The sequence below is a fragment of the Corvus cornix genome, chromosome 2, assembly GCF_000738735.6.
Source record: "Corvus cornix cornix isolate S_Up_H32 chromosome 2, ASM73873v5, whole genome shotgun sequence".
Classification (NCBI taxonomy): Eukaryota; Metazoa; Chordata; class Aves; order Passeriformes; family Corvidae; genus Corvus; species Corvus cornix.
In genome coordinates, this window is record NC_046333.1 from 113,443,343 (window position 1) to 113,466,997 (window position 23,655).

Below are 23,655 nucleotides of genomic sequence, written 5' to 3' on the forward strand. Positions count from 1 at the left end.
GACAACAGATGTTGACTGTTCTTGCTCCCCTTCCTTCTCTTTGGTATTTAAAGCTTCAATTCCTTTCAAGTTAATTCAATAATTTGAATTTACATATTTTTACTGAAATAAGTACTTTTCCCCCTTCTACAGGCATAGTTACAGAACAATTGTTAAAAAGGGAAACTTCAGAAGATGAAAATCATTTGAAAGGTTGTTCAAGCACAATGGGTGTTCTTGTTTTGGGTTATCCCTGACCCCCCCAGCTTATATGAGTTTAATAATGAATAAAGCTTAAGTGTTTATTCTTTTTTTTTTTTTTTTAATGGAAAAGGGCCATAATTTCAATGCTGAAACATTATCAGATCAAGTTGTTTAAAGATGAATGTAGATAGTCTCAGATAATAATAACAATTTAATCACTGAACTGTGGATATCATACTCCCATCCAAAACCACTAGGAAAAGTGTTTTTCTGCTCACAGAAAAAACACAAATCCTTGTCTCAGATTGCTGGAAGCATTTGACAATAGAGCATAGTTTTCTCAGGTGTATGTAGAGCCTAACATCCTCACATGACTGCCTTTCCCCAATCTTATAAACAGTAGATAATCATATTAGGTACAGAACTTTAAAAATGACACGTGAAGAGCTGTCTGTCTGACAATAAGGCCCTCTAAATTTGTGATTTGAATTTAGGCATCCAGACAAAATGAAAACGTTGGCCTCAGTCTTTATCTGTTTAGCATTAAGGCACATTGCTAACCTGTTTCTGCTTCATCTGTGATGTGTGAGAAGAGACTGTCCCACTAGTGTCTCATGATATGAAGATCCACTGTGGGAGTTAAATAGTAAATTTTAAGAACCCTTAAAAATATTATTTTATATTCATTAAGTCATATTACGTAAATAACTAATAATTGGCTTAATCAAAAGAACCAGTTCATGCTGTCCTTGGATAAGGGTCTTAGAACAAATAAAACTCTGAACCCCAGTGGAGCAGAGCTTCCCAGGACAGGTCTGTCTTCATTCCAGCCCTTTGCTGACTCTACAGCTTCAAACCTGGCAAGATTTGTGAGCATCCTGGATTTATGTGATGCAAATTTTGAAATTCTCTTCTAGCTAAATGCAGGACATGTCATATTTTTATTTTTCAGTCCATTCTGGTTTATCTAAATATGTCTAGTCAAATAAATAACTATCAGCTACTTTATGGTATTTAAATTTGCCTTATTTTCCAAATGAAAATTATTCTCTATCTGGGGAAAGTTGGAATCTGAGACAAGGAATGTTCCTGAAGCCATTAGCATGCATCCTAAATAAAACTGTCCTGTTTTTGCTACAATGAACAGTGAAAAAAGAACGTCCATTAGATGGAAATATTGTCTTTCTAAAACCAGAAGATTTTTATTTCTGCAATGTCTAAGCACTGCAATTCTCAGCAGAAAATTGCACTGGAACAGTGGGCGGTTCCGAATTGCTGGAAACTTTACAATGGCTTTTATGTTTAAACATCGTTTAGCAGCTGTTAAAGGACAGCACAACTCCTGTACTTTATCAGTATAAATGAAGTCTACTGCCAAGAAAAGAATGCATTAAATAATGCAGCGATTATCATCTTGATTTTTTTTCTCTTCAGAAGTGAAAAGGACCTCTTAAGCTGTTCTATTTTTCTCCTCCTTATTTCAAATTGACAAAGTAAAACACTAATTAAATTATTTATATCAGAAATCTACTTATGAGGATGACACATTTTGTACACAAAGCAAGAGAAACATCTGACACATCGTATAATGCCAGGTGCAGTTAAGAAAGTATAATATAAGTCGGCAGCTAGAGGCTAAAAAACCCAACAAACTTGCTGCAATATTTCATTATCAATTTTATTTCCTACCATACACCAAATGTACAGCACAGAACACAGTTTTGTTGTTTTGATGTAAGAAATATTAATTGTATGAAGAAACAGTATACAAACTACTCCAAATTAAAAAATGCATACATCATTGCTCTTTACAAAAGGTCTAATTTACAGTATAGCTCATCAATGCATTTAAACACAAAAAAAAAAAGAAAAACAGAAAGAAAAAAAAACAGTGCACATTACAAAACACATCAAGTACAAGGGAGGCAAATAAATACAAACATACTTCACAGAACATCCTGAGCAAACAACCAAACACAGATAAATTAACCTGAAGCCATAGTAAATCATAATAATAAATAGATAGGTCAGTAAGAGATTTTTTTTTACTTAAATAAAATATATGACAAATTTGTTAAAATATTTAGTAAATTAAATTTTAGTCTTTGTAATGTGTGAACTCATTTTGTATGCATTTAACAAGTATAACAAATGTTTGCTTTTTGTGTTTTTAGCAAGAACAATAACTTTAATAGCAAATTTTTGTTTGGTGTTCTCCTATTTATATTAGACAGCACATATGGTAGCTTTTGAAAAATCAATTTAAAAATAAACACAGCTCCTAAGAACACACATTTTCCCCTGTCTAAACTAAGATTGGAGAGTTGAATCAACCCCCCAACAAAAAGCAAGCCCCACCTAATGCAGAACAGTGACCACAGTGCATGAGAGTTGAATCACTTCTGAATAGTACTTTTGTGCAGGAACAGTAATAATATAATTGTATATGTCAAGCCTGTGAATGCCATCATATTCAATCTAAATATAAATGCAGCTAATAAAAATAAACACTTTCATTATAGCACGGAAAAATTAAACACACACTAGATCCATGTATACATTTACACTGAGGCACATATGCACATGAGGTGTGTGTGCATACAAAAAAGGCAGTTCAGCTGGTTGTTTATACCTTTTTCTTAAAAAAAATAAATATAAAAAAAACTTCTGAAACAATGCTTAATTACTTACAATCCCTGAAATAGACATTGCCTCTGTTATAGCAACCGCTAGTTTCTGACGGAGTCAGAAGTTCCACACCCAGGCTAACCGGATACCGAGGCGCACGCCCGCACCTCTGTGCAAGTGCTCATCTGTCCACACCTCCGCCTGTCTGTCTGCTCTGTAGCACTTGGTACCCTACCAGAAGACTGGTGACAAATTCAGTATCAGCCTAGTCTTAGTGAAGAAGGATGGGAGAAACCAGTCACGGTGTTGCTACCGGTCATTCAAAGGGACAAGCGACCACCGTGGTGCCAGAGGGGTGTTGTTGCCCTCCAGACCGCTGCCTTCTCAGCTGCCATTTCCTTCAAACCAGTATTAAATGCCATTTCAGGGGAGATGTGTTCGACTCATTATGTACAAAGCCTTCAGCTTGGGATGTGTTTGTGTTTTTTTAAATCCAAATCCATTGCAATACTGGTCACTTGCTTAAAACCTCAACGTCTCATACTAAAAGAGTACCAGTACCTACCTAGTTACCCTTCTTGTTTAAAGATAATTGTCGTTTCCCTCCATGAGCTAACTCTGAACAAAAACTGCAGTGGTAAAATAAATATGAAGTTCTCTTGAAACATTTTAAATAATCATTCTCATAGGCTAAATCACACAGCCAAGTCAAGTGCTTTGCTGATTGCTATATTTCATTATTGCTAACATATTCTTTAACACACTGTTTTCCAGCATACTGTGCTTTTAAGAGCCCAAGTTCCCCACTAGTGGGCACCATTTATCTTCTCATTCCATGCATCTTCACATCTCATGTTACTGCAAACCCATTTCTGATACAAAGCCATTATAAAAAAGCAGGATGTGAGGAAAATAAAACTAGAACCACGGTTCAGTCATTTGTTACTTTCATAGGTTTTTTTTTTTTCTTCCTGTACAAACCCAGCAAGTTATTTAATTTACAGTATAGCTTTCAGTCTATTTAAAATCCCATTGGAAAATAAATTAATAAACACATTTGTAAAAATATGGCAGGCCGCAAAAATGCTGTTAAAAGATAAAAAAAACAACTCTTTGATTAGAAATAAATAAAAAATATAAAAAATAGTCGCACACACTTTTTACATTCACTTTACAAAAACTGAGTGCAAAAGAAGAAAAAAAAATTGTACTGAAATAAATGCAATATACTAACAGAGTGCATTGCTGTTAATACAAATAGTCTGTTGTGGTTTTATTCTTTTTTTTTTCATGTCAGCTGGGAAAAAATTAGTGCAATGTTGCAATTGTAAATGCAGCATGGCAACCTACACCCCTTAGCAGTACATGAACTCCTAACAGATCCATCTGGAGTTTACTGCTGTTAAGTAATTTCTGTTGCCCAGCAGCTTTCACATCCTACACATGGATGCCCTTCACTGCCTGTTTGATACTTTCCAGCAGAGCTTTGCATTCGGGGGAATAGTCCCGTTCCAGATTGCTGTACATGTCTGTGAGTGTATTTACATATGCTTCGAAATTCTGCTCACTGATTGGCCCCTAAATGGAGACAAAACAGATTATAATTGTAGGAGGTAAAATTAAGGCTGAAAAAACCCAAACACCCAACCCCAAAGCATGTCAAAGGGGCAATATGGCAACTAGGGAGAAGTCATAAACAGGGCAGCCATCCAAATTAATGGAGGGGTTATGGAAATTACAAGAGTTGCATGTCCTGGGAAATCCACACTCTCTACAAGCAGGAAAAGGAGTTGGAGATATTATGGTTAGTATAACTTTTTTTTTTTTTCTGTTTTATGGTCGATTTGGCTCTGGGATTGTGACTGACATTCCCCCTAACTGTCCTTACTTAATCTTCCAGCGGCACTCTTGATGTTTGGAAAGGGGCTTGGAAACACAAGTACCTCTGGATTTGGCCTGTGTTTGAGGGTAAGATGTGAAATTTTTGAGAAGATAGAGCTTGGTTGGCTCCAGAAGAATCATCTGTATGAAACAGGTTAAAGTTTTGATCTGGGAGCTGACTAAATAAGGATTCTCATCAGTGTGAAGTTTTCACTCTTTGTACAGTGTGGGTGTTCAGATAGGGAGGGACGATGGAAAAGCCTGCCTTGCACAGTGTGGTACAGGGCAGAGATACCAGGGCTGGCTCAGTCCTGGGAGGAACTGCACCTACCACCACACAGATGTCATGATCCTGCATCTCTGCAAAGTAAATCAGCCTAAAAGTGCTCTCTGCTAATGCAGCTCCAGTGTTCCTGCTGGTCCCTGAGCCTGCTCATCTGCTTCAAGGGCTGGCAACTCAAAAGAAGGTGTGAAGTTGCTGGCTGTGGTCTTACCATCTGTGGAAGCTGAATGTCAGCGAGACTGGAGATAAGGGCTTGGCTTAAGCCAGCTAACTCCTTCAACAGGCTCTCGTTGTTCTGCTCTATGAGTTTGTTCTCTTCTTCTATTGTTTTCAAGTTGCTCTCCATAGATGTGATCTAAAAACACAGGCAGGTACAAACACAGACAGACAAACCCTTGGCAACATCGTTACTGCAGTTTGAACCCAAAATATCAGCCGGGTGATTAGGAGAGGCCATGATAATCTGAAACTCAGCTATGCTTTTTTTAGGAGAGACATAACTTCTCCACAGAACATTCAGAGCAAAGAAGAGATTGTATTTGCTCTGAAACAATGGACTTTGCTGCTGGTTCATGAGGAAACCTTGTGACAGCAAGGAACTGGAGAGTGCCCCAGAGTGGGAGGAGGGAATTGAGCCTGGAGAGGAAGGTCGGTGTGGAGCTGGGGTGGAGAGTGTGGCCTCAGGGCTGGCGGAGGGAAGGAGAAAGGAGGTTGATGTTTACTTTGCTGTCCTGCTCTTACAGCATCCCTGCTGCTCGGCCACAATAGCGAGGGCACGGGTATTAGCTGCTGTGCTACTTTCCTGCCCTGCTCCTGGGTGAGCTCTGGGCTGGCTGGGATTAGCAACAGGCCTGGCGCTGGAAACAATAAGGGAAAATAGAGTGGAAAGGAAACTGAGAGGATGAGCACACATCACAAAGATGATCTCTGACCAACAGAATGGAAAGGAGGATTTTGGAAAGAGTGGGAAAAAGCAGCCAAGTAGAAAAAAACGGTATCTTTTTAGAGTGAGAGCTCTGGGATATACTGAGCTCTGAAAGCTTAGATGTCAAAAGCAGTGCTGAAAAAACAAAACCAGCAACGGCAGAGTCTGGTTTCCTCCTGCCCCGCTCCTTGTCCCGGGAGCAGCCAGCTCGGCGGGGCAGAGCCAAGGGCTGCCATCCCTGTGCCCTGCTACAGCTCCACAAGGCATGGATCGGTGCAGTCGTATCCACCATTGCCATGCCCACCCTGTCCTTATTAGTATGCACCTTTTTGCACTACTTAATTGCCTCCTGCTGTGGCCACTTTACTTCCTTCCACACAGCAAAACTCCCCCAGTGTGAGAAACCAGTTTTTGCGTGCCTGCCATCCACTACAACCCCTCCTCTGGAGGGTGTTTGTAGCAGTCTAACGCCTGGCGGGGGTAGATTTAAAGGAGGTAGGAGATTCACATCTTCTGCTGTAGTTCAGTTCGGGCTTTGCTGGTCAAAGTGCCTCCACCAGGGAGAAAGTCTGGGGAGAAGAAATCTGACTGCATGAATTGGGCAATCTCCATGCAAATAGCACAGCGATCACCAGAGAGAAGCAAGTGTCCTGAGACACTGAGCAGAGCCCCCCTGCAGTGCAGTTTGGGCTGGATATCCTCACAGATTGTTTAGATCCAGCACAGGTGGCACAGACTTCTACCTTGTTTAGACCATACACGCAGTGGTTATTGCAAAAACAGCGTGAGTCAGCGCTGCTCATTCCAATGTGGTACAAATACAGGGGGGTATGGTTACACTCAGTTTGGTTTGGATCGGTTTAGATTTATATTCAGTTCACAGATCTCATTTAGGAACTTTTTCCTTTCACTCTTATCCTGAAAATTCTGAGTAAGCTTCTGCCCTTGCTGTTACCCAGTCTGCCCAGGTTAACTTCCAGGTGCATATGGGAGTTTCTGTAGGGATGAAGCCATATAGCTCGCTCCATAGAACCACTAGCAGCATCTTAAAGCCAACTTCATTCTCCAGTATACAAAATACTGACAGAGAATGGCTCTTTTCCATAACTCCTGTCAAAATCCTCTGCTACACAAATTAGCAAAAGGTATACATTCTTTACCAGGTGTTGCCTGGAGGCAAAATTCAAACTATTTCAATAACTGACAGCGGGTGAGCTAAACTAGGAAGGTTTTCTTAGGTACACATAACAAAGTCAACTCTCATTAAGACTTGGAGTGCGTTAGTAAGAGGAATTATCATCCCTAAAAACTCAGGTCGTATGATCTGCATGGTTTGGTAAACAAATGTTTGGTCAACAAAGGAAAATGCATGTTTTGTTTGGTGAGTATGATTTTTTCTGCTTGCCAAGATTGACTCCAAACTGCCCTGAATCTGTCATTCAGATCTTTAAGACAATACCTGCTGCTTATTTACAGAAAACACAAACAAGAGCTGGAAAAACAAGTGCACAGGAGACTAGCAATTTTTAAACATAGCATTTACATAGCATTTAATTTATTCATCGTGCTTAAACATAAGAAAAGGTTTCACATTTATGGCATACCTGAGTTTGAAGTTTCATCATATCAGCTTCAATTTTAAGATTGGATTCATTCAGTTCTTTTATTTCCTCATCCAAGTGTCTTATTTCTTCATCACTCTCAATACCTGTAAATAGTTGAAAATAACAATATCAGGTTTAAAATGTCCACATGCAAATGGATGTTTGAGTAATAAGCTGTGTTACCTGTAGGAATAGGAAAATAAGCTTTTCATCAAATGATTGATCCTTAAATTGTCTTTTAGTTTGCTTTTACTGTCAAAATTGTTTCCTACTTGTTAAACATCTACATGATCTGAAACATAGATGGGGCTATCTTAGTCCTCATTTTTTCACAATTTCTTTTTTTTCATTGCAACATGCAACTACAAGCTGGAGGGTACAGAAAGGAAAAATTGCCCAGAAAGAGGAAAGTTTATCATAAAACATGAGGGGATATTTACAGTGTTTAGGATTGGGGGATTTTTGGTTTGGTTTGGTTTCAAAAGAAATGTAACAGCAACCCTTCTTTTTCAGTGAACACCCCAGGGCAACGTCTTCACTAGTAAAATTGCTAACTCTAGTAAGTCAATCTGTACCTGTTTCTGATCTTGCAAGAATTTCTGTGGGGGCAAACTCCTGTGCAGAATAATTTCAATAATCACAGCCTTAGTTATATCTGATAAATAGTGAAATTTAAATAACAGGAAAGGGGAAATGGTCAGAAAGCTAACAAGTATTACAGGGAAGGAAAAAAAAAAAGGAATCTAGTGTTTTAGTGTTTTACATTCCAACAAGTTAGACAGCAAAGGAAAAAAGCTTCAGTTCTTTCATGAAAGCCTTGTCCTGAAAAACACTGAGCTGCAGCAGCTGCTGGCAATACGTGTGCCTGTTTCTGCTTAGCGTCACTCTGAGCCCAACTCTGCCTGCAGATTTGGGCCACTTTTGTTGTTACTGCTTTAAAGCCTAGAACTGAGTCTACTGGGGAGCCAGCCTGGGAAATCTGTAAGCAGTAACACAACCGTTTTGCTCAGCAGTTGGAGGCTAAAGACTAAATTTCCTGAATCCAGGCTCAGTGCCCAACTTGCTAAAGCACATTGTATAAGAAGGGAGACTCCTACACATTTCCCCCCTGCAACTCTTTGGTAATTATTGCTTTGCACTTAGGTTAGCAAAACTACACAAGCACTGCAAAGATACTAAACCGTGTAGGGTTCAAGTTAGGGAGATGAGTCAATTTCTGCCCACAATATTTCTCCCTCCTTACCTTATTCGTCAGATAGCTAAGTCCTCCTGATCTGGAACTAATAGTTTGTTAATAACAACAATATTGAAAGCATATCCAAATAAAAAAAATAATACTCTGGGACAAGAGCGTACCCTCAATGCTGAGTTATCAAGATGTAAATAAGAATAATTTTATAATCTCTCATGCAAATATTTTTGTTATTCAAGATTTTTTTTGCTAGAGACAACTGAAAGTAGTGAGAATTAATGCCAGAATGGCATGAAGGGGCACAAGTATAAGTGGGAGCTAGAGCCCTTCTATCTGAATAAATGTCATCATCTTTTACAGATCTCCTTACCGCCACTTGCTTTAAGCTTGATAGTCATTAATTCTTCCGAAATTTTGCCCTTTTTTATGGTTTGCGCATTCAGAGGACAACCAGACAGGCTGAAAAGGATAGGAAAAAAAAAACATTAGCACCCACTTGAAAATGGCAACAATCTTTTCAGGCAATATTATCATGCACTTGGACAAACCTCTGTACCTAAGGTCACATCAGTATCTCCATTATAGCATGGCTTCGGGGAATGACATAACTCATAAAGAGCCATTTAGCTGTATATTCCAGCTTGAAAATTGGCACAGAAATCTCAGTCTGTGAGTAAACAACTCTTAAGCATATTTCAAAATAATCAAAATTGCAGTGGCAGCTGCTGTTAAGTTACACGAAGAAGCATTTACAGAACTCTTAAAGTTCAAACATTTATAAACTGTTTTTATCAAGGGATTGTGCTCCAAAGGAGAGGGGAGCATGGTAGTTTAAAATGGCAAGTTTGCCATCCTAAAAAAAATTAATTAATGGGATGATGTCCACAGTGCACAATTATTGTATCACTTTGTTGATACATAATGATCATCAATACAATAATAACTCTGGATATACCCTATAGGCTGTAATAGCTTTTTTGAATGGTTCTATTATATAGTCAGTTTGCTTTTTAACCACTGTTCACATTAAATTACATTTTGCTATTTCAAAGCTTACAATTTCATCAGCTGGTAATTACCTGAGGCAATTTTTATAGCCCACTAAAGGGCTAAGAGGAATTGCACTGTCTTAATACTATCTTTATAAATAACAAAGAAGAAATACCCATATGCTGAAGAACTGGCAGAAGGATTTGTATTTAGGTGTAGCCAAGGAGTGAGGGAAAATTTTGTTCCACAGGAAAATGAATGATGTGTGTGTGTGTGTTTGTGTGTGTGTGTGTGTGTGTGTGTGTGTGTGTGTGTAAAAATTTAAAAAAAAAAAGAGAATCCTAACAGACATGGAATTTCCACATAGAAAAAAAAAAACAAAACAACAAAAAAACCCCCAACAAAACCCAAGCTTTTTTTGTTAGCTTAGCTAAATGTTATACAGGGGAAGATGCTAGTTCTTCAGATCTAAATTTCTGCTTTTTACCTCTGCCCAGAGCAGATTGCTAACTGGGAGGTTGTTTGAAAGCCATGAGTTACCTGTTGGGCTTCAAATGTCTTAGGAAAGGATACCAAACCAAGCTATATTTGCTACCACATTTTACCTAATGTGATCTTGAGAGTGACCCAGTTTTATGTAGGACAGGAATCATCTGTACTACGAATTGCAAGCAGCTAAAATACAGTTTATGCTACTTGCTTAATTAGCCACAATTTAAGGGTAGTGTCCTAATATAAAGACTTTTAGATGGGATATAGGGAATAAAATTAGGATAACACTGAACTCTGACGAATTCATTCAAATCACCTTGGACATTCTTGTATTGAAGAAGCCGGTTCAGTGTATTAGGAAGAAAGCAAAGGAGATAGAGAATGCAGACTTAATTACTGTTAAAGACAGAAAACCAAACTTGCCAGATATTAATTCAGATACTGTAATCAGATTATTTGATTATTTTTGATTCAATATGGTCAGATTATAGGAATTTTTTCACAATGATAGATGGTGTTTGTTGTTGTTAGTTATATGTATGACTCCTCTGTAAGGACAATTTTTTTGTAAGATTGTTATAACTTCAAACTTCTTTAATCCATATGAGTGCTGAATGCTTATTGTTTTTTCTTTGTGTGACTTTAGCTGTTTAAATACAAAGTTTATGAATATAACTTTTCCACTAGTAGAAAGATGAAATGAATGACTCTTGGCTGAAACTTTTCTGGTGACATTTCAATGATATTTCTCTTTTCTTTTGAAGATATGCGGATACAACTCCATATTTCCCTAGGAAAGAACTCTATTTAATTTTAAACTGCATAGTCTCTGTGCTAATCTGAACACCTCGGAAAGTCATGCTTCAATAGGAACACAGAAAAAGACATAAAAATTTAAGTCTCTCAAAGTAATTCTGTTTTGTATTACTTTAGCTGCAATGTAAACTGTGTTGTTACTCAAAAAACTTCAGCACAATTTATTCTGACTCTAACCTCACATGTTGCCAATTCAAAGTGAAATGTTAAGGAAAAATGAAAAGAGAAAACACAAAGTTATACCTTCTGTGGGTGACAAAAACATTATTAACATGACCCAGCCCGTTGCAGCCTGGCAAAGGACAGTGTGGCAGCTCTTGTTTGTTCAGTTTCCAGGATAGTGAAGACCCATTGACAGGACTCTCCTTCTGTCTCTTGGCAGCCAAAGGACAACCAGAAGCAGTGCGATGAGAAGTGTATTTACCTGATATGTGACCTTGGCCATCACAGCCTATCACTGGACATCTACAGAAACACAGCAAAAGAACCCTCGTTTTCACTGGAGAGAGCAGGCAAATACAGTCTCAAAAAATTCTGAGAAAATCTTTCCAGCTGCCTTTGCTACTTTGCTTTAATGGAGTAAGACTTGGTCCCTGGTGGCACACTGTACCTGAGCATCCAATTCTTGTCAAGCTGAGTTATGGGGGTTCAGGTGATCTTAAAATAAGGCAATTTAAAATACAGTTGTAGAGACTAAGAAAATAAGACATTCATTTAGATAGTATTTTACCAGAAAAGAAAATTGAAGTTCTATCACAGGCAATGAATCTTCAAGTATATGGAAAGTCAGCATTGCCTCCTTTCTACCTCGGTTTCTGTTATGAAGCAGAGGGTGGGTTCCTGTAACTGGAAAACTTGCATGGAAACCCATGCAAATACTTGCAAAGAAAGGATAGGGAATTTTTTGTGCTGCTCTGTCAGTGTTATGCAGTTTTGCATATATCACTAGCAAGTATTAAGGCAAGTATTGCATTCAGCTAAGTCTTCACTTTTATATTCTGACAGTTATCATTTACAAATTTTAGTGGAATGTGCGTTCTAGCCAGGAATGTAGTGAATCTCTACCGAGTTTCCAGTTTTCATTTTAAGTGAAATTTTCATTCATACGTAAAGACATGAGATTTACAGATACTTAAGTTCTCTGGAACATATTTTGAAGGCGTCGCTCTGATTTAATTATCTGATATGTTTCACCTCAGTCAGTAATAATTTTCCTTCATTTTGCCAAATTTTTCAACCAGGTGGCACTTGCATAGCACTCTTTAAAATAATTAGAGCGATGCAAGCAGATATAGCAATCCTTCCTCACTGTTTAGTCTCCTAGGTGATGGACTCCACCAACTTCACTAGAAGCAGAAACACTTGGTTTGGTTCCAGCTCTAGGCACTATTCTCATATGGTTCAGATTAACTGGAGCATCTCCCTGAGATTCCTCAAGTCCTGAAACTCTCACAGGCCACTTCCCCCCTCCGCTGGTGGTGGACCCCTGCTTCTTACTCACTTAAGTTCAGGGTCTTCTTTTTCTTCCTTGGTAGGAGTGACTTTGATACCTCCTTTCCTGGCACGAGGACAACCAGACAAGCTGAAAGAAGCACACAGAGTAAGAGCCACCTCTTTCTGCTGCTGCCAGCCGAGAGCCCTGAGCACTGCAGCCCCCTGCGATGGGATGGTTGTTACCTTCTGTGGGATGCATAGTTCCCTGTCACGTGGCCAGAGCCGTCACAGCCAGGTGTTGGGCACCTATGGAATAATACAGGAAGCTTACAAAATACAGCCACAAAGATAGAGAGTGAACAATGTGTACATTCTATATTTTGTCTAGAGTGGAATAAAGAACAGCAGAGCTTTTGTTGAATAACTAAACCTAGCTCTCGTGGGTTTTTTGTTTGGTTTTTTTTTTAAATAAACAGACTCCTTTTTTTGGGAGGGTATTTTTTTTAAATAGCAGAGTTTCAGTAAGGAATGTGAAATATATTGTATATGATGTGTAGATTTAATTAGTTTTTATCAATGTTTGCATTGAGCATTTTTTCCTTGTACAGAATCAACATTACAAAGAGAAGAAAAAAAAGCAGCTTGATATAGATCTATTTGTAAATTTACTATCATGTGTTTGTTTTTTATGATGATGTTTTCAGGTACAGATCTAAAGAAGCACTTTGCCAGTATTTACAGAAGGGGAAATGAAAGCAGAGAAGCAGTTTTACTTTTGGGCATCAGTAGATGATATCCAGAATTTGAATTTAATAATTTGTGTGTTCTAGCACTGTAAGCATACCACAGGACCATCTCTTTCTAGCATGAGATTCAATTGGGTATTCAGCTGAGCAATTGGATTATGCTTATTTCTTATGGTTAAGGGGTATCTCTGTGTATGTGCAACAAACAAGCCTTTTTGGGTATGAACGTTTGATACTGAAACATCTATACAATAAAAAGAAAAAAACCTGCCTATTACTGTGTTTTTTCCAGTGGTCTGGCAGGTTGGGCTTCTTGCTTGCTGTGCCCCAAAAGCCAACTGGAGTCAGTAGGTCTTCCCACTGACTTCTGTGAGGTTTGGAGAAGGACCTTACTGGTAACACCTTCCATCTCAGAAGTACAGAGATTTTTCTTTTTTTTTTTTTATTTTTCTTTTTAAAAATTATTTTATTTAAGGCTGCTGTATGTTTGTGGGGTGGCTTGGTTTGAGGTTTTTTCAGAGAATATAAACATACCTCAGCACACAAAGCAGCACCAAAACCCATTTGCCTTTAGAAGTTATGCCAGCCTTTTCTATGTTTCTGTATTATACAACACAAAGTTCTTATGCTAAGCAACCCTAAGGGACTTTGAAATGCTATGATTATTACAGAGTATCAGAATTACATAAGGAGTTGTGCCAAATAATGTTGTACTGAACCATTAAGGAAACTTGCATGGTTCAATATGCTCTTAAATTGTTACTGAATCTTTCCTGAGTTAAAGAGATTCGTGATTTAATCTCATCATTTGTAGGCTGTCATGGAAAACACCTACAAATATAATTGTAATAGCACATCTGAGTGTGCAGGTGCATCTCTTCACAGAACATTTAAAACTACTTTTCTGTGAACAATTAATTTGTCAAAAATCTGACTTCTTTTGGACATGAAAAAATTTATGCATTGATTCAGGTAGAATTCAGCAAATAATTTCAAATTAAGAAGGGGGTGACTTTTTTTAAAAAGATAATGTCAAAACACTTCATGATGACACTTTGTGAACAAAATATTTTTGGCAGAACAACTTGCCTCACACTGACAGCAAAGGTAAAGGTGGGGGCTGCAGAGTGCCAGGATATGCTTGGCTGTGTAGAACTAAATGTTGACCTGTCTAAGTGTGGGACAAGGACTGGGCACAATGTCATGTGGAGCAGGCAGCAAGGGCAGATGTCTGGAGAGCGTGAATTCTCAAAAGTAAATCCAGAACACCTGCCAAAAACTATGGCTATTAATTTTAGCTACTTGTTTTATCAGATGATCACAGATGGAAGGGCTCCCTGCATAGACTGGAGGTGGACTTTAATTCAGTAAAATTTGTGTGAGACATTCAGATCTGAAAGTCTGAGAGTTGTGAATATACTTAAAAAGGACACTGAATTAAATTTTAAATCACACCATCTGTATTTACCACTTCTGGCAGCAGACAGATTTCCAACTGCATTGGAGTCCAAGCTATTCTGGAGGTCACTGAAGATTTGAGGCTGAGATATTATCAATAGTAATGAAGTTATAAGATGATATTTCAGGTGGCCGACTGACAAATCAGTAAAAAGCTTCATTAGCAAGACTCTTAATCTTGACCACTGGGTTGGGTTTTCCAGATATTAGTTATATCTTTGTATGGATTGTGAAATTCCAGAACACAAAATAGACCAAAAATCTATTGCCTTGCAGTCAGTAATACTGTGGAATTTCATCAGCTTTTAACTGGTGTTTGGACTGGTGCCCCAGCTTAGGGAGTCATCCTCTATAATGGATTCCTGTGCAGAGCCAACAAAATAAGATTTAAATTGAAGGGCCAGAGGTCTCAGGAGGTCAAATTAAGAGATGTCAACCCTCAGGTGGGTGTAGGTTACAAGTTCTTTTACAGTCCTTCCAAATTTGTTATTCAAACATAAATCTCTCAGCAATTTCACATATAAAATCTTGCAAATGGACATCGAATACCTCCTATTTTGTCCCTTTCTCCAAGAGGATTACTTTATCTTTAGGAAATGAACTACAACTACATGCAAATTTTAAACACTGAGCTGCAGGTTTAGGAGCACTTCTGGTATATTTGCTCCCTCAAAAGCTCACTGGGGGTGTTGGATATGAACTGTAGTTTAAGCAAACCCAGTATCAGTATCAATGTTTTATGTGGAACTCATGTAGAAAAACTGCTTAAATCTCTCCTAGAAATTGACATTTAACTGCTGCAAAAACTTGTCTAAAGATAGGACTGACCACCTATTCCTCAAAGCTTCTGAATTGTTAGTAAATATCTCTCTAAAGTACACATTTAAAATTCTTTAAGGCTTGATAAGCAAGCTCTTCAATTAAATAGAGTATCAGCCAAAATTACCCTTTTTAGCTTTAAAACCTGAGTCATCATCAAACTTATTATGTTTTAAATTGACCATCTCAGATTGTTCTGAGCAGCAAGAATCCTCATATAGAAATTTTCTTGAATCTGAATCGCAGGCCCACTTTCTGAGCAGATCTTCCTTATTTCCAAACTGTGGATCACATGGAAGCCTTGTATCTTTGCTGGCATAGAGTTTCATAATTAAAGCCAAAATCTTATCTTGATTCTGGCAAATTAAACACGAATAACATTTGGAAAAAATACACAGCTTTTTCATATTCATGCCTAACTACATGAGGGTACTTTCCTGGCCTGATTCTATGAGCGTTTATGCCCTCTGTTCACACAGCAATACTAAAATTAACTATTGATATGACTACACCAGCACAAGCATGATTGCAGCATTTTGGCATAAGGTTTAATTTAGGCAGAAGCAGAGTTTTGTTCAAATATCACCTGATCTATGTTTGCAGGAACCTAAATTAAGGTGGTACATTTGTGGAAAATAATTTTATTTAGCCCTTTTTTCTTTTGCGAATTGTCTGTGAACAGATTTTGATTTTTGCTCTTTTTCTAGTTAATTGAAATTAAATGCTAACTGCGTTATGCAACATATTTCTGTCTGTGAAATGTCCATGAACCTTGACTTTGTCTTTCACAACTCACTTATTATACATGGCGTACAGTGTGCAGTTTGTCATTTAAGTCATATGCTGTTGCTCCTCTTTCCTTATGGCATGACCAAAACTCTAGAAGCTTTAGTGGAAAAATAACCATATTGGTATGCAAATTTACTTATTCACACATGAATGGGGCGGGGGGGTGATGCATGAGGAGCAACTATTCAAAATATTTGTGTGAGTGTCTTTGTATGGCAGAAAGCCAATAAAAGCAGGGACAAATATATATGACTCAGCAAATGATTTCAAATTTGTCAGCATTTTTGCAAGTCAGTTCCTTGCTAACCATTCCACTCTTTTAAAACCAATTAAACCTACATTTTATACCTTTGAGGATCAGGGATGTCAAAACATGAAGCATTGTGCCAGTGTGCCAGTTTACCTACTGGCTTTGTGAACTGCTTTGGACAGCTGCCTAAATAAATGGTCTTTCTTTGTCATTTTGCTGCATCTCCTGTACATTCAACTTCATAGCTACCATCAGTTCAGCATTTCAATTATAATTTAAGTTGTAAGGGTAGAGAATAAGACCACTAACATTTGATCTGGGGAAGCCAAACGCTGAGCCAAGTCTAAATGTAGTCACTTCTGCTATTAATACCATTAGGAAAGGAAAATAGAGCCATCATCAGACTTTATTTTCTTCTATCTGGTCTAGGGATGAACCTAAAGGACAGAAAGGACAGTCACGGGGTTCTCCCCTTTTTACATGCATTCATGAGTTTTTCCAAGCCATCTATTATGGGATCCAATTTACAAGTTGCAGAGGGAAAGCTATGAAAGAACTCTAATTATCCTTTCCTTTTCCCCACATCCTTATTGACAAAGCCAATTCAATAACTAGATGACTGGTTGCCAGTGCCTCTCTTGACTACAGATTTTTGAAATATTCATATGTCCCTATACATCTGTCTATATAGCAGAGCTGCACAGTCCTTTTGTAAGTGACATTTCATGGTGAGAATTATGCCAGCACAAAATCATATGACTTGATGTCTGCTTCAGTGACATTAAACTCATAGTATAGGGTAGTGAGTAATAAAAAATGATTTGCAGGTATTCTGGTCTCATTTTTAGATTTATTCTAACTAGATTTATTTCTAACTAAATAATTCCAATTAATTCTATCTGGATCAGTTATTTGCCAGATCAGTCTTATGTATTAGATATTTTCTATTCCTATCTGATTCAGAAATACTGAGGAAACTGCATCTTTCCTAGTGTTTACAATTTTTCCCCCTAAGTCCTGATTAATTAATGAAAATGAAGGGGTTAATTAATTAATGAAGAATGAAGAAAGACAAATGGAGAAAAGTAAACTTTATTTCACTCAAAAGCTTTCAAACCAATTCACTTCACTTTTCAGACAAAGGTTTGATACCACTCAGAGCAATTCAAATTTACAATTTCAATAACGCAGGGAACATGTTTGTCGAAGACAAAAAACAATAATATTTGTGCTATTGTTAATACTTACTTGAGCTCCTGAGAGTTAGCAGCCATAAGGGATTTTAATGTCTTGTCAGCTAATGGGCACCCAGAAACACTGAAAAGAAAATCTGATGTGAAATACTTTACTAAACCAAGGCAATTATTTTTATCAATACAACAACATACAGACAATCTATGACTTATACCAGTTAAAATTATACCTTCAAGTATTTGCTCTTGGCAAAGAAGGAGCAGCCAATATAAGGCTGTGGTTCTTAAGTCAATTAAAAATATATATAGTTAGGGGCAAATGTTTTTCCCTGTAAAGCTTTGCTAGGGCGGGGCAGTGGTGCACAGAATCCATCCGTTATGTTTCATATATGAAGGACAGCTAGAGGATCTGGTCCACACGGCTGATAGAAGGCAGAAAACACTTCCATCCTGCTCCCAAGGGAAAAGCAGGAAAATATTGTTTCAGCCCCTAGGTTGGCTATTTTGAGGAAAATATTTAACATCCTCAGGTTGTAATGGCACATCTATGAATTTTAAAGCCATTCATAGAGATATTCAGGAACCTTATTCCTAATCACATGCAGCAGCATCTGTATAGAGACTGCTTGTACACTCAGGGAAATGCAAACTTTACTAAATGACTTATCTGCAGGTCTCAGCTGAGAAGTGCAGCTACATTAATAAGCATATGCTGCTTAACTCTGCATCAGCATATAAAGTCCAGACCTTCACAAAAATACCAAAAGCAGGAAAAACAGCCACATTTCTCTGTGGATTATTTTCTGCAAAGTGCTTTTGAATATTTACCCATGGTTATTATAAAAAGGTTCAAAGATGACAAGAGCTAAAAGTAGCTCTATTTCCTGTTTTAGGCTTCCTGTTGTTTCTTACCTGCGGTGTGAGGCATAGTTTCCTGTTACATGACCACTACCATCACATCCTGGAGTTGGACAGCTATGCAAAGAAGAAGCAATGAGCAATTAGAGTACATGTAATTTACCACATAGCTTACCATACCCTGCAGTGAATTATGTAATGATCTTTAGGGCAATCACATTCATCATTACACATTTCAACATTGTCACGACGCTGCAGAAAACTAGAAAAACTTCACTTCTGTTTTTTAATGATTACTTGAAGCAGAGATGGAAAGAATTTCTCCTATTTCCACAACACAAGTAATTCAAAACCTTATTTTTTTATCTATGTAAGGTTACCTTTGCATAGGTATTTTAGTTACGAAGTGGGTTCTTAAAAAGACTGTTTCTTTGTCAGTACAAAATTTTGACAGCAATTCTTAAATGTTAGAGCTGAAGTTTCTGACATGACCTCCAGTATAACATGGGCAAGAGAACAGTAATATTCAAAATAATTCTTTTCCCTTCTGACTAGATTAAGGCACTGTCCTTTAGAAATACCTCCAATCTTTATTTACTGATACGAGTGAGAAAGGTGTTAGGGTTGCTTGCGGCACAGAAAGCACTTCAATGTCACACAGCTGAAGTTCAGAAAGAGCACAGAACTTTCTCAAGATGTTTTCCAGCTGAACTGAGAAGTGATTCCAAGGTGGTTGTTGTGGTTTAGGAATGGTACTCTCCAAGTGAGTGTTCCCACCAAGACTCTCCAAACCATAGGCCTCTTTCTCACCCTCCCTTCCTCCTTTCTCTGCGGCAGGTTGGAGAGGAGAATTGGAGGCACAAAGGTGAAAATCACATCTTGAGATAAGAACAATTTACTGGAAACAGCAATGAGATAACAAAATGGTAACAGCAAAAATATCCGTAAGAGGGTGTACAGGATAGGCACGTGATTGCTCAGAACCAGTGCTGCGCTACCCTGGCTCGGTACTGGCGTTACCCAACTGCTCCCTTTGCCAAGCTTACTCAACTGGGAGGAAAACCTTCTCCCTGGGTGAGGTTCCAGGTCCCAGCCATGCCACCTCCTGGCTACTGCAAAAATTAACCCTGTCCTGGCTGGAACCAAGAGAATGGTGTACATTTAACAGAACACATAAACTCATTTAAATCATGGAGGTATGCTCAGCCTGGAGATGTTATAACTTCTCTTTTTCCTCAGCCCTTCTTCAGTTGTAAAGCTGAACTCATTTATCAAACTGGGATACAATCCTCTCCAAAAGGGCGAAGATACCAAGAAATGCAACTTGTGCACGGAGAGGGAGGTGGATTAAATATTCGTTTGTACAGTACCTTAAAACACTCTTAACACCAGTGCTGCAGAGTTGCCTAATAAAGAACTGTTTTTCTTTCACTGGGAATATGGATAAAAAGGGCAAGCAGATGCTGTACAAAAACTGTTATCTAGTGTTCCATGCTAATGAAAAAGGGGTGCCTGAGATGCTCACCTGGCTATTTTCTCTGACCTGGCAGAGTGCTAGGAAGTTTTTCAAATCTGTAAAAAAGCCTTAGGAAGACATCAGCTTCATTTTCACAGCCCATTTCAACCTGAGTGATGCTGTTAAGGGCATCAGAATTAACATGGAAAATGGAAAGCACATGCTAGAAGGTGGTATTCATACAGTTCTTCACTGTAGCTGCACTAACCACGTTCAAAAATTTTTCTCTGCAAGTGCTTATGTCATTTTAAAAGCTTCCTCATGATGGAGCCAACTGTACTGAATTGTTCAGTACAATTTCTGAGCTCAGTGGGATCACAGGAATGTAGTCTGATCCCTACATTGCCTATGGATTCTTCTGATAAATTAAAACTATTCCTTATTTAATTTTCAGCACAACTACATTTTAGATACCTATCTCTGCTCACTGTTTGAACATAATAGAGTACAACCACTGTAAGCTCATCATTGCCCTAGTAAATACTCTGGTGTTATTATTTAGGAGAGTGGAAAAGTATTTTACAGGCATCTCAAAACAGGTCAGTATGACAAAGGAATAAATATTATAAAAGAAAAGCCATTAGTCTTCAGAAAATAAAGTCTCAGTGATTTTGTATGCATTTGTTTTAGAAGAAGAGGCAAAACAACCTGACCTGTAGCAATTTAGGTCATGAACTACAACTGCAGATATAATGTGGTGAGTAGGCAACATGCAGACTGCATGACGTGAGGGGAAAGAATCACTCTTCATAGCAGCTTGCCCCAGGGAAATGTAAATTCTAGAGACAGAGGCAGCTGTAACTGCTTCAGTGCCACCGAGTCTGGAGAGCAGGACACAAGTTGGTGGGATGTGACTCGTTTATTTATGGGTGAGCATGCAGTGATATGTTATGGCCTATCATCACTCAGTGATACAGACCATGCTTGTTCAGAGAGACCTGCTCTGGTTTGGGACAAAAAGAAAAGTGCCATAAATGATTGCTGAGTCCTAGTTGAGTATTTCAGTGAAAACTCTGTGTTGATATCAAAATGATGTTGATGTGAACCTATAAGGCACTTTGGGAAGAACCTAGATGAGATTTTTAAAAAGTGACTTGTGCTATGAGCTGCTTGGGACAAATTTATTGAACAATTTTAAACTGAAACAAGCTGTTGTATGCAGACAGATTTAACAGAATGTATTTGCAGTTCTAGATAGTAAAGTTTTGGATCTTAAGACAGAGCAGGTGCATCTCAGTACTTCAGAAAAGAGAGTATTAGCCTATACTCTCAGAGCATGAATTTGTACAGCCACTGGGTTTTCTGCAGGACTGAATAACTGATTCTGCTTGGAAGGAAGCAGATGAAGGACTTAAACATATTTCCTACAGGTTGGAAAACCCCGTGGCACTTTCTGTCTTGTATTTTGTCTTTTTATGAACTCTGCATGTTTTCTGTCTGAGAAATCCTGACTGCTTCTGCACAAGCTCTAAGCAATGGATCTATAATGACAATTGTTCAATTAAAGCTTATTTAATTATGTAAGCATTATCAGAGCCAATCTGTAGCATGTAATGAAACTGTGTTTTGTAGAAGGAGATGTTGCCCGCTTGATACCTATCTATCTGAGGAATAAGGAGTGGCACCCAGTAGCACCCATTTAGTCATTGACCTATCCAGACCCCCAGGCATACCCTGGCTTGATGCAGCTCCAAACCTCATGTCTACGTACCCACAATGTGGAACTAACCACGTGCAGTAAATTGTGCAAGTCTCCCTGCTCAGCTCCTGCAAATCTACTTCAAACCAGAACTCAGAACAGCAGCACAGTCAGTCTTTACCAGGGCAAAGGAAAATGCAGCATTTTTTGTGACTCACGTGATGAGTTCCTTTTTGAGATCTCTTGAATGAAGTTTGGGTTTAGGACTCGGTATGGAGACATCTCCTGGATACTTCTTTTCCTCCATGTTTTCTGGAGAGCTCACTGTATCTTTCTGAAATATTAGATGAGAACGTGACAAAAGGTTTCTCTCTTCAAGTCCTCCCACACATTCAAGAAATAATTTGCCATGGCAAGAAGAGAACCTCTTGTAAAACTTTAAAAAAAAAAAAGGAGAAAGAAATTAAAAAGATATGATGGAGAGAAATTAAGAAAGTTTAGTACATCATAGTTTCAGGTTCTTACAGGTAGCCTTTTAAAAATGTTGTGTAAATGTTTCTGAAGACAGATGCTAGTTTAAGCCATATATAGGAGAAATTTGGGGTTGTTTTATAAGATGATGATAAAGACCAAAGAAAAGTACACAGAGAAAATAAAAGTGGCTGTTGGGAGAGCCAAACCAGACTTCAGCAATTATGTTCTTTTTATTTTCTGTGTAAGTACGTTGCTGACTTTTGAACACAGTTGAAGTGGTGACTATTGCAATCGTAAATTATAAAATTGCAATCATAAATGTAAAAAAGTACTATTTTGCATAAGCAAATGTAAATGCAAAGCTTTTTAAGTCTGTGGAATGGAATGTCTTGTTATCTTATTCAAAGAGCAGATTCTTGCTAAAATAAAAATCATAAAGAAAAAAATGACTTTGAAGTTTTCTTAAGAGCAGGCTACTGAGGGTAGTTCTTGATTTCTACCATTTGTGGATCAAAATCGTCACTTCTACCATGCTGTTTGGATGGATGGTATGAATCATGAGCATTCACTCCCTTGGGAAGGCATTTTGGAAACTTGGAGTCCTGGAAGGAAAGTACATTTTTGTTATCTGAAAAATCTTTGATCACTTCAGGGTAGCTTGGTTTATATTGTTTTGAGGCTTAATACCTTCAATTATTATTACCTTTATGAAAGATAAGTATTTTCTTTTTGAAGGGATGCTCTGTAGCTATTTTATCATTCGAGAATCCTCCAAAGCTTATAGCATCAATTATCAAACCTCTATTAATCGCTTCTTGGACTTCATGTTGGTTGTGTGATTCCATTCCAACACGCAGGTATTTCCCAGGGATTACCATCTGTAGGAGCAGAAACTGCTGCCTGTGGTTGAGAGGGGAAGGTCCCAGCCTCTGCTAAATGCACGGGGCTGGTGCCATGGATGCTCTGGGCTTGTGCAGCTGACAGACGTGCCAGGACAGAGGAGCAGGGATGTCTGCAGAGCTGTTAACACCGAGTGCAGGGCTGAGTTGAATCTGGACTGAAAATGGAGTTTCTGCCTCCTGGGTCTTGTAAGCTCTGCAGGGGTGTTTCTTCTGATAAAGCTTCCATATGGTCCTCAATTCTGGCAGCTCATCTTCGGCTGTTTGGAGGCTGGATCCTCAATATGACTCCTTCTGCTTTCTGCAACTGGCTACCTACTGCCTACTGTAACTCACTCTACACATACATATCGAAACGATGCCATAGTATTGCTGTATCAATTACTACTGATTTTTGCAACCACATTTGTGGGGTTAATTTGTTTGGGAATAATCTAATCTGCTACAAATATAGAAAGCAAAAATACATATATTCAGCTTTACTAAACATTCTTTCACAGTAATTATTGAGTAATTATTTTAAATAAATAGGAAAACTCTCATATATTTCAGGCTTTGGGAATTATATTTCTGAAGGAGAACTTCA

General features: G+C 38.2%; 1 protein-coding gene across 5 annotated transcripts in view; it reads right to left on the reverse strand.

Moving 5' to 3' along the window:
• Positions 1 to 1,840: 1,840 nt before the first annotated feature.
• The window catches only part of ST18 (ST18 C2H2C-type zinc finger transcription factor), a 168,837-nt gene continuing 147,022 nt past the window's right edge, over positions 1,841 to 23,655 (reverse strand). For 4 of the 5 annotated variants that reach the window (XM_010401183.4, XM_010401182.4, XM_010401185.3 and 1 more), the window contains 10 exons: positions 21,915 to 22,030; positions 18,596 to 18,658; positions 17,739 to 17,807; positions 12,672 to 12,734; positions 12,496 to 12,576; positions 11,238 to 11,459; positions 9,067 to 9,155; positions 7,505 to 7,608; positions 5,187 to 5,330; positions 1,841 to 4,389 (listed from right to left, as the gene is read on the reverse strand). In XM_010401183.4, coding sequence (XP_010399485.1) covers positions 4,249 to 4,389; positions 5,187 to 5,330; positions 7,505 to 7,608; positions 9,067 to 9,155; positions 11,238 to 11,459; positions 12,496 to 12,576; positions 12,672 to 12,734; positions 17,739 to 17,807; positions 18,596 to 18,658; positions 21,915 to 22,030 — 1,092 coding nt within the window. In that variant the 3' untranslated portion in view covers positions 1,841 to 4,248. The remainder of the gene's footprint in view (positions 4,390 to 5,186; positions 5,331 to 7,504; positions 7,609 to 9,066; positions 9,156 to 11,237; positions 11,460 to 12,495; positions 12,577 to 12,671; positions 12,735 to 17,738; positions 17,808 to 18,595; positions 18,659 to 21,914; positions 22,031 to 23,655) is intronic. The other variant, XM_010401184.4, reaches the window with a different exon arrangement.